Here is an 11815-nt window from a genome sequence, read left to right as displayed (position 1 = left end):
ATGATAAGCCCTCAAAAAAAAAAAAAAAAAAAAAAAGATTCAGCTGAAATGAACCGAATTAGAATATTGGAATTTGGGTTGAGTTTTTTAAAGGCAAGTAGGCTGTGAATAAGCAAAAGGGGGAGGCACACATGGTATATGAGTACATTCAACTCAAAGCAAAGAAATATGTGAGTGGAGGCTTGCGAAGTAGGATTACTTGAGATTTGCTAGAGGGCTTTGAGACAGACATAAACAGAAGGGGAAAAGAGTCATAATCCAAAAAAAAAAAAAAAAAAAATCAACCTGAGGCTAAATAAGGCAAGCTGGCATTGGGGAGCGGTAAAGAAATTTGCTCCCATGTGGGGAGGGGGTAAGGGGAGAAAAAACCCAGCAACTAGATCAGTTTCTTTTAGTTGTCATTCCATCCCCACATATGCACACTTCTCCCTGGTGGACAGGGTTCCACATCCCACAAAAGAAACTCAGCCCCTGCACTAAGCAAGGAACCCAAATTCAGTGCAAGCCTCTCTCTACAATTAGGGAAGCCTGAAGGTCTGGTCAGGGATCCATGTGAGTCCACAGAGTGGATTTCTACAGGACCCAAGTTGTCCTACTCCCAAACTACTCTTTCCTGCCACCGTCCCCCTCCCCCATGGCCTGAGGATGGCTAGTTAAAATTCTTTTTTTTTTTTAATTTTTAATGTTTATTTTTGAGAAAGAGAGAAAGGGAAAGGCAGAGAGAGAGGGAGACACAGAATCTGAAACAGGTTGCAGGCTCTGAGCTGTCAGCACAGAACCCAATGAGGGGCTCAAACCCATGAACCGTGAGATCATGACCTGAGCCTAAGTTGGACACTTAACCGACTGAGCCCAGGCGTCCTAAAATTCTTTCAATAAATCTTAGTCTTTTTTCAGAAAGGGCCCTTCCTATTTCTAATCAGATGAAAACTAAGGTCCAGAGAGAAGTGATACCCTGAGTCACAGAGCTGGTCAGAGACAAAACTTGGACTAATAGTTAGGTCTCCTGACCGGTAGTCCCTTTCTCCTTCTGGTATAAATATTTACTAACCTGCTAGGAGCAGGACCATGAATAAGTCAGTAAGATGTCCTCCATCTTTACAAAGACAAGAACAGAGACAGTCCAATAGAAGTGTTATAATAGATGGGGTGCCTGGGTGGCTCATTCAGTTGATCAACTTCAGCTCAGCTCATGATCTCACAGTTTGTGAGTCCAAGCCTTGCATTGGGCTCTATGCTGACAGTTCAGAGCCCAGAGCGTGCTTCAGATTCTGTGTCTTCCTGTCTCTCTGCCCCTCCCCTGCTCATACTTTCTCTGTCTCTCAAAAATAAATAAACAACAACATAAAAAGGAAGTGCTGTAATAAAGCTAAGTACAGAAATGGTGCAGGAGGAGAGAGGGGCAACTGTGTGGGGCCCAGGAGGGGGTCCAAACAATCTCCAGAACTAGAGTGAAACTTGAAGAGAGAGCAGGTGTCTGTCGGACAGAGAAATGAGGAAAGGCCTTGCAGACCCAGGAGACAGCAGGAAGAAGCATCCTGGGAAGGCTGGATAATAGGTTTCCGATCTCAACCATTGGCACTTCTGACTTTATACTCTTTCTGGGTGAAATGCCCAAAGTTTCCATCATGACTCTCAGAGTGTACAGGGGGACGAAGGCAGGATAAGCTCAACAGACATTTCCATTCAAGAGGGAGAAGCATGAAAGGAGCATAGTCATCCTTAAACAGAGCACTTCTGATTCCAGCTAGATAAACACCGGATGTGGCTCCAGCCTGGGAGAAGGAATATTCCCAATATTCCTTGCTTGGACCTACATTCCATTCCCTGGGAGTGGCCCCCTAGTCCACGGATCTCTGCTTCTTGGCTTTGCCCTCCGGACCCTCCTTCCTTTTCCATCTCCTTCCTTAGCTACTTCTGAAGCAATAGCACATGTGGACAGCTGAGTAGCAATGGAGATTATTTCTCAGACTCTTTTAGTTCAAGCTGTTGGTACTCTGGCATGTACAACTCATTTAAAATTTTTGTGGGTTTTCTATGTATCCAATTATGGTCGGCTCTATACTCACAATTGTTTTTGAGACCTCTCCCTCAATTTTATCACTGCTATTTTGGAATTGGGCTTCTGTGGACATTGCTGTTAGGATTCCAAGAAATCTTTTTGTCTCAGAATACACTAGATACCACCCATTCTTTCAAAGTCTTTACAAAGTGTGTTACAGCCACGTCTTTGATATGATCTACATCTCCAGATTGTATTTTCCTGTAATAACACTATGCTGGCTAGAGAGTCTCAAGATTTTTAAAAAATTCATTTTTTATTTATTTTAAAATTTTTATTTTTGAAAGAGAGTGCTCACGAGCAGGAGAGAGGCAGATACAGGTAGAGAGAGAGCGAGAGTGAGAGCGAGAGTGAGAGAGAGAGAGAGAGAGAGAGAGAGAATCTTAAGTAGACTCCATGCTTAACAGGAGGGCTCAATGTAAGGCTCATTCCCACAACCCTAGGATCATGACCTGAGCTGAAATCAGATGCTCAACTGACTGAGCCACCCAGGAACTCCCCCCCAAATTTTGTTTTTTAATCAAGTCCTGCCCCTCTCTGTTCTCTCTAAATTATTTAGCTCCTACCTCTCTTCCTGTTACAAGGTTATGCAGCTAGGAACACTGAACTGACACTGTCAACACTCTGCCTAGAGATCTCCTTAGACAACCAAAAACTTTCTGAGTATTTCCGCCCATCTTCCAAGTTGCCATAGGCAACACTTTGGCCAGTTGTTTTGCTATTATAAAACACAGATCACCATTTTTTCAGCCTCCAGTAACAATTTCCTCACCATTTTTTCCAGACTTCACTGTTTGCTTGCCATTTTTCCAATCTCCACCCATCCCTGATACCAAAGCCAATGCCATGAATTTGGGGTTTTGTTAAAGGTAAGCATTTCATTTTCAGACACCAGTTTCTGTAACAGTCAACTTTTGCTGTAAAACAAACTACCCCAAATCTTAGTGGTTGAAGACAACTATCTATATGTCTCACAGCTTGGCAATTTGGACTGAGATCAGCTGTCTGGTTCTTCTGGCCTAGTTATCGGATGAGGGGCAGCTGCCAAGTTGACTGGGTGCTGGTTAGTTTAGGATGGACTCAGCTGGATTGGCTGAGCTCTGCCTCATGTGGCTCCCATATTTCAGCAGGTAGCCCAGGCTTGTTCACATGGATGTCTGGGCAGGGATCCAAAAGGGAAGGTCAAAGCATGTAAGGCCTCTTGAGGCCTAGGCTCAGAACTCGTAGATGTCCCTTCTGTTGCATTTTATTGGCTAAAGAAAGTAAAAAGGCCTTCCCAGATTCAAGGGGAGAGGAGATGAAGGGAAATGCAAAGTCACACAGTAACAGGTGTGGATACAGGGCAGAATAAAACCATGGCTACCTTTAAAGCCCACCATACCTCCTCAGAAGCCAGCCTCATCATGAATTTTGGTATGCATCCCTCCCTTCCAATCTTTATAATTATGTGTATTTAAAAATATATTTTTACATCACTTCTATATGTTTTTAAATGACTGAGCTCATATATACTAAATGATTTGTGTCATGTAAATGTAAGATACAAAGAATAAAATACTTCTGTAAGAAAGAAACAGAATTTTGGCAATACATGTTAACCTCCCTATTTATCCATCCCAACCATTCATTTCTCGCCTGGACTATGCAGTGGCTTCCTAGCTGACTTTTTCTGCCTCTAACCTTGCTTCCTTCAGTCAATCAGTTCAACCTACTATAATCACAATGCTCCCTCAAAACAGAAATTGAATCATATTGTTCCTCTGTTTAAAACTATTCAGTTATTTCCCATTGGTCTGATGATAAAACCAAAATTATTAATAGAGTAGGCTCTTCGTCATCTAGCTCCTATTTGCACTTCCTGACTCATTTTTGCCATCCATCCCTAAATGTGCCATGCTTTTCCTCTAAACTGATCAGTGGGTATTGACCAAAGAACGTGGCTTCCATACTTCCCTGTACCTTCTCCTACACGGCATACATCAGTGTTGTTGCCTGTTTGCTTGTCTGTCTCCACTACTTGACTGTAAGTGTTCTAAGGCAGGGAAGCCACCTGGCTCCTCTGCTTATCCCTGGGTCTAAGCACAGCATCTGGAACCATGGATGCTCACTAACGGTTGAATGAATGCATGGAGAATGACTGCTAGGTTCTGGGGACAAAGAGAAGTTCCACCAAAAGCTCCTAGTCTAAATGGAGAACAGATGAGTTAGACGATGACAGATAGATAGATAGATAGATTAGATAGATAGATAGATAGATAGATAGATAGATAGATAGATAGATAGAAAGAAAGATGATCTCTCTGCTGCTGAATAGCAAATGCGTGACAGGATGGTAGATTTAAGTTAGCTTCTAATTTCCACCAGGGGGCACTATGGGAATGCCTCAGGTTTTTCCTAAAAAATCAGTGTTCTTTTCTTGGAAAGACTCTACCTACTTGGAAGGAAATTTAATTTTCAAAGGTGATGCTTGGTTGTTGTTTTTGTTTGTTTGTTTGTTTGGTTGGTTTTTTAAAAATAAACTCCCTAGTCAGTCCACTTGAAAGAACTATATCTCAGCCATCTAAGAACTGACACCTGTTGGTGTCTACTTTATACCTGTAATGGTTCTTCAACTTGGAATCATCACAAGAGCTTTCAATAACATGACTTATTATATCTTCCACATCAACTGTAAGGAAGCAGAATAGGGATTGTTCTTATTTCCATTTTAAAGATGGTAACTCTTGGGGTGCCTGAGTGGCTCAGTCGGTTGAGCATCTGATTTCAGCTCAGGTCATGATTTCACAGTTCATGGGTTCGAGCCCCCCATCAGGCCCTGTACTGACAGCTCAGAGCCTGGAGCCTGCTTCAGATTCTGTGTCTCCCTCTCTCTCTGACCCTCCCCTGCTTGTGCTCTCTCTGTCTCTCAAAAAATAAATAAAAAACAGAAAAAAAAAAAAGATAGTAACTCTAAGAGTCAAGAGGTAAAGTAATTTCCCCCAAGGAATCAGTTGTAAATACCTTAGCAAAGACTTAAATCTGTCTTCCAAATTCAAATGTATTTATTCACTAAAACTATATTTAGTTCCAGGCTGTGTAAAAGATGATAGAAATACAAAGGCATGCCCTCCGAATGTCTTAGAAGTAAAGACTGTCAAAACTAGAGGGAATTCTGGAAATCACTTAATGAAGTGTCCTCAACTCAGACATGCATAAGAATCTCTTCAAAAGCCTGTTAAAAATACAGATTCCTAGACTTTGTCCTTACCCCCCCCCCCATTCCCCACATTTTGATTTAATAAGTCTCAGTGAGAATCTGGAAGTGGAATTTTTCATAAAAGCATCCATTTGTCCCCACCATGATTCTGGTGCAGATGAACTGTGGACTACACTTTTAGAAATATCAATCCACTGGTTTAATCCTTTCAAAATAGAAGAGAAAACTCACGAGAAATGAGTGGAAGTGAGTCCCACAGAAATTCTCCTTGGATATAGTAAGGGAGGCTGCCCCCGGAACTGATAACAAGCAACCTGAAGTAACGATATAACGAAAGAATGACCAACGAAGAACTGGAGACTCTGAGTTCAATTTCAGGCTTTACCATCTTGCTAACGAATCACTTAACCTCACTGAACTACGGTTTTCTCAATTGTAAAATGCAGAATAACAATACATATTCCATAGACCTATTGTGAGGGAAAAAGGAGATAAATAGTATAAAGGGTTTAGCAGGGGACTGGCACACAGAGGACCCTTGATAAAGAGATTGGTTGAGGGATTATTTTGAGTGCTCTTTCTACTCCATTTATTCTATTTCTTTTTTTTTTTAAATGTTTAAAGTTTATTTATTTATTTTGAGTGAGAGAGACAGCATGGGTCAGGGTGGGGCAGAGAGAGAGGGAGAGAGAATTCCAAGTAGGCTCCACACTGTCAGCACAGAACCCCATGCAGGGCTGGAACCCATGAACTGTGAGATCATAACCTGAACTGAGATCAAGAGTCAGACGTTTAACTGAGTGAGCCACCCAGGTGGCCCTAAGTCTATTTCTTTAAATGAGTAACTACTATTGCCAGGTACTCTGCTTGGCAGTCCTGCCTACACAAAGCTTGTGATCTAGTGGGGCAGGGAGCAGGTAGTCATGGATTATAGAAATAAGAAAGTACTGTTGTAATAAATACTACCAAAGGAAAATACAGGGTCTGTTTTGAATAATGTGGGGATTCAAACCTGATCTTCAGACAAATAAAATGTCCTGAGGAAATGACTCAAAGGATGAGTCGGAATTAGTCAGAAATTTTACACGGGTCAGGAAAGAGCTTGGCAGGAGCGAGAAATGAAAAGGCCAAAGACCAGAGTGGCTGGTGTGGAGTGAGCAGGAGAGAGGGGCATGAGACCAAGATGATTATTATTTCTGGAAAAGCCTTTCTTTATGGTGCCTTGATATTTATGTGAAAATTTGATTTTTTCCTAACCCTTTTTTTTTCCATTTCAATTTCCCCCCACTTTTTCACTATAAAGCCTAATACTAGTATATTTCCTCAAAGCTAACATAGTAGTCTCACCACACCTGCAGGAGATACATTCCAAGACCCCCGGGAAGTGCCTAAAACTGCAGGTAGTACTGAACCCCATATATACTGTTTTTTTCCTATACTAATTTATAAATTAGGCACAGTAAGAGATTAAGAACAATAACTAATAATAAAGTAGAACAAATATAAACTATATTTGCTATATATTTATACACTATACTATATACTATATAATATAGTATACACCATATAATACTATATATAATATGCTGTATACTATAGTATATGTACTAAATAGTATACTATATATAGTATTATATATACTATTGTAATATTATATATGGTATACACACCATATTATACACTATAATATTATATAGTACATATACCATATATTATATATAATATAATAAAATATACTATATTAAGAGTTATGTAAATGTGGTCTCTCTCAAATTATCTTATTGTACTGTACTCACCCTTCTCATGATGAGGCTAGATGATGAAATGCCTACATGCTGAGGTGAAGTGAGGTGAAGACACAGGCGTAGTGATGAAGCGTTAGGCCACTATTGGCCTGACGGTGTCAGAAGGAGGGTCGTCTGCTTCTGGACCCCAGCGGGCCTCAGAGAAATGAAACCACGGAAAGTGACACTGTGAACAAAAGGGACTACTATGCACATTTTTCAGTTTCTGACATTCAGAAATAGGGATCGTCTACTAAGACAAGTTTAAGAACAAAAAACACCTTGCTAAATACCAAGCAGGAACATAAATTGAGCTCTTACAAATTTAGCTGTGCTTAGAAACTATCTATTCTATTGTCACATAGTTATTCGTACTGGTAGTATAATTTAGTTACATTTTAGTTTGGTTTTAGCTAAACTTAGAACCCTCTGCTACTTAGAGGGACTTTAAAATTCCTCTCTCGTGCAGAATTAAATTAAATATTACAATGGAAGAAGTTCTAGTTATGAGAAGATGCAGTTTCCCCCACTGACTGCAGCTATGAAACCAGGGCAGAAGGCATGGAAATGGCATCTGAAGGCTCTGAAAAGTAAATGTCAGCAGGTAGATTTGGGAAGAAGATCAGAACTTGAAGCACCACTAAGCTGGCATTAAGTTTCCACTTTTCAATCCTCAATGGCCCTAAACCCAGAACTGGGACCCAGGGTGAGGCTGGGAGAGCTGCAGGACAAGCCCTCTAGCTCTGGCTCAAGCAAAGAGGAACAGAACTCCGTTTCCCTTTTGTTCTCTCTTTCCCTGTACCCACACGTCTCCCCGTCTCCCCGGGCAATCTCACAGTAGTAGCCCCAATGACAATAGTGGTACTGAGGTTGCTATGGCTGTCTAAAAGCTGACTTACCTTATGTATTACATCTACCTACACTGAAACTATCTCAAATAATGCTGTAATTTTTGTTTCTGTAATCCCAACAGGGTGGGGAAACCCCTACTGATTTTTTTTTTCTCTCTATGTCCTCCTGCCACTTGGTCCTAGACATATATAGTAATGAGAAGCACATAGCAGAGTAGAGGTATTTGAAGCCTAGGTCTACAAATCAAGAAATGTAGGCAGTCCATGGAAACTGGGAAAAGCAAGGACTAGATTCTCCTCTAGAGCCTCCAGAAGAAACAGCCCTGCTGACACCTTGATTTCACCCCAGTGAGACCCATTTCAGACTTTTGAACACCAGAAAGGTAACATAATAAATTTGAGTTGTTCCAAGTTTGAGGTCATTTGTTACAGCAGTAATAGGAAACGGATACAGGGTGCCAAAGGCATATTTTTAAAATTTTATTTCTTTCTTCCCTCTGTCTCCTTATCTTCCTTTCTTCTTCCCTTCCTCCCTCCCTCCCTCTTTCTTTCTTTCTTTCTTTCTTTCTTTCTTTCTTTCTTTCTTTCTTTCTTTCTCTCTCTCTCTCTCTCTCTCCCTTTCTTTCTTTCTTTCTCTCTTTCTTTCTTTCTTTCTTTCTTTCTTTCTTTCTTTCTTTCTTTCTTTCTCTTTCTTCTTTGTCTTTAGCCCAAACTGGCAGTGCTTCTTCTGATAAAATTATCTTAAAACTTTTTAAAAGTTTGTGTAATCTCTACACTCAAAATGGGGCTCTGAACTCATGCACCGGAAGTCAAGTCAGGGAACTCACATACTCTACTGACTGAGCCAGTCAAATGCCTCTTATATGAAAACTCATGGTGATTTGCTATAAATCTTACTGGAATCTGCTCCTTTAGGCAAAAGCCACATCTATTTTTCTTTCCAGGCCCTTCTCTCGCTTGGGCTGAGAGGCAGGATGCTGTGGTACAACAGTCTTAAGATTCTTAGAAATATTTTTGCCTGGCTGAAATAGTCTACTTTGTAGGGGACACTCTCAAGACCCTTAGAGACTCTCTTGTTTACCAGAGAAAATCTAGTCAAATGCCCTTTCTTTGAAGGTCTGCTAGGCACACCTTTAAATCTTTCTAAAGTCTCAACAAAGAGTCTTTAAAACCATACTTTTGAAATCTTTACCTCGAGGTCCTGTTTTACTTGTAGTGCCCTGGGCTTGTTCTTTACCCTGCCTGCATCATTTCTTTATTTGAGAAATTTTAGATCCTTGAAAAGACTGTTAGATCTTCTATATTTCCTCTAAATTTGGCTTAGAAACTGAGCCATTCCTTGTGTGTTTTTTGTCTTTTATTGTAGTCTGCCAGAAGAAGCCAGTTGGCACTTTCATCATTCTGCCTGGAGACTTCATTAGCCAGGTTCACAATGTAGTTACTAGAATGTCTTCTGTTTTCACAGCGCCTGCAGGACAAGCTTCATCAACTGCTCTTCCAGTACAGAACAGCACTCAAGTGCCCTTTTCTCCAGCCCACAACAAGGTCTTCCTTCTTGCCCTTCAAGCCCTCATCAACAGTCTCCTGGAGGCCCTTCCAGATTCTGCTAACAATTTTTGTGAGGGCCTTCACTTTGTCAAAGCCAGTGACACATGGTTTAAGTTAAGCTCCATCTTTATTCCCTTACTCAGGAACTGGATACGGGCTGCCCAAGGAAGTTTTGAAATGGCTTCAGGTAAGTTTGCTCTCTGCTGCAAGACAGACCCCTAGGAGCTGACTGATGGAGACTCTTCTGACTCTTTGGAGCTGTGCACCAAGTCCTTCCTTGAAAAGGGATCTGGGTGATGCATCTCTGTGTCTTCCAGGAGAAGTGCTATGCTGGATCTGGCCTATACCCCTTCACGACAGCCAGTTGTTAACTCTTTACTGTGTTCAGTGATATCATCTCAGTACCTGGAAAGTGGCCACTGTGGGAAAATTTACACCACAGAAATTAGCAAATGTCACAAATCAGGACTTCTGTTGTCCTGGGGAGCCATTTAACCAGCACACCTCTGAGTGTAGTCTTTACATAATTAACACTGAGTATGTTATTTATCCTCTCTGTGCCTCAATCTTCTTATTTGTAAAATGGGACTAATAGCACTAACTATGCCATAGAGTCAGTATGAGAATTAAATGAACTAACACATGCAAAATGCTTAGACAGTGCCTAGCACACAGGAAGCACTAAGTATTAACTATTATTTTTACTGCTGCTGCTATTACTACTATTATTGCCACCTTAAAACTTCCATTAGATTTTCATAGAGGATAGGCTAAATTTCTTAGTATGTCATGCAATGACAATATAATCCGATGTAATGACGCAGGTCTGAATCAAACTGACTCTGACCTTGGAGGCCTAAGTGTCAGTTTCTCAGAATCATTAGACAATAGAAGGGCACACGTTACCAAGGCAGGAGGGACCACCCTTGTAACACCCAACCAGGAAAGGCCGGTTAACACCTTTAACGTTTCTAAGGGCAGGCCTAAAGATGGAGGCTTAAGACTAGTCACGCCCCCTACCTGAGGGTCCTGGGCCCACTCTGTGATTCGTCAATACTCTAAATGTTGTGATTGGCTCCCACCAAAAGTATGAATGAATGGTTAAACCTGCTGTCAATATACCTGTGTCACCATTTCCTGTAACTCCCCCTTCCCAAAAAAGCCCCTACCCCACCATGTTCTGGGCTCTCAGCATGAATCCACTGTGCTGGTAAAATCTGTGAGCCTGAGCTTAGGCTCGGCCAACCTAAACTCGTAATAAAGCCCTTTGCTTTTGCATGTGTGACTCGGTCTCCCTGGTAGTCTCCGGTTTTGGGGGGCAATATTGGAAACTTGGGTATAATACCGACACTTCCAACCACAAGGAATTTTTCATCATTTCTGGAACTTAGACTATTTTTCCATCCCAAACGTTGGTACACAGGTACCTTCTGCCAAGAACGCCCATCCCTCACTTGCCTGTCATCTTCCAGAAAATTTCTTTTCATCCTTTTGGATCTGCACACATTGCCTTCTCTGGGAAGCCCTCCACTACTTATGCATGGCAGGAACTTCCTCCTCAGTGTTGCCATTGCTCATTGCACAGCCCTGCATTATCCTGATAGTGCTTTCTTGTGCTTACTTGTTTCTGTTTCCCCTTGTGAGTTCAGGGTTGGATGTACGGTTTTTCTGTGTCCTCAGCGCAATAACAGAGGTACTGAATATTTGCTGAATGAATGAATGAATGAATGAATGAATGAATGAATGAACATTGCTTGGGAAGGTGAGGAAAAGAGTAAGTAGCCTAGTCGGATATAATAATACTATTTTTATTTATTTATTTATTTATTTATTTATTTTTTGCTTAAGTGGCCATAGCTATATGGTATGGAGCAACGACTCAAGACTCCAGCATTTTAGTGTGATGGGTTCTAGATTTGTTATGCAGTGACCCTAATCGCCTTCGCCCTCTACCAGAATTCTGCCTTTCATGATGGCTCAGATGCCAAGTCTTCCGTGAAGTGTTCCTTCTTTCCTTCTGCGCTCCTACAGCTCTCCAACCACATCGTCATTACCAACCACATTATTTACTCCCCCGGATTTCCCCGTAAGAATCCAGTGGTGTTTCTCTATTTCCACCCTCCACGCAAAGAGGTGAATACTTAAGGGACGGCGTTGTTCAGCCATAGACCAGTGAATTATTCCTCCCACACCCCCTGCCTCTGTTTCCCCGAGCGTGAACGGGGCACAGCGGAAACCCCTTCCCGGGTCGTAGTGGAGAGCCGGCGGACACCGAGGGCGCAGCAGCCCCCACGCAGGCGGAGGAGCCAGGGGGCAGGCGGGTGGGAGATGGAGAGCGACAGGAGGCAGCAGAGCAAAGGAGAGGGGGAGGGGG

The 11815-nt window shown here is 41.8% G+C and overlaps 1 protein-coding gene across 1 annotated transcript in view; it reads left to right on the top strand.

The window, feature by feature from the left end:
* Positions 1-3417: 3417 nt before the first annotated feature.
* Positions 3418-11815, top strand: part of P4HA3 (prolyl 4-hydroxylase subunit alpha 3) — a 50442-nt gene continuing 42044 nt past the window's right edge. Inside the window, exons 1-4 of the mRNA XM_029915631.1 lie at positions 3418-3475; positions 9260-9628; positions 11369-11574; positions 11656-11762. Of these exons, the coding sequence (XP_029771491.1) occupies positions 3418-3475; positions 9260-9628; positions 11369-11574; positions 11656-11762 (740 nt within the window). The remainder of the gene's footprint in view (positions 3476-9259; positions 9629-11368; positions 11575-11655; positions 11763-11815) is intronic.

The sequence above is a fragment of the Suricata suricatta genome, chromosome 11 (assembly GCF_006229205.1).
Source record: "Suricata suricatta isolate VVHF042 chromosome 11, meerkat_22Aug2017_6uvM2_HiC, whole genome shotgun sequence".
In the NCBI taxonomy this organism is placed as follows: Eukaryota; Metazoa; Chordata; class Mammalia; order Carnivora; family Herpestidae; genus Suricata; species Suricata suricatta.
This window is presented reverse-complemented; position numbering and strand designations above follow the sequence as displayed.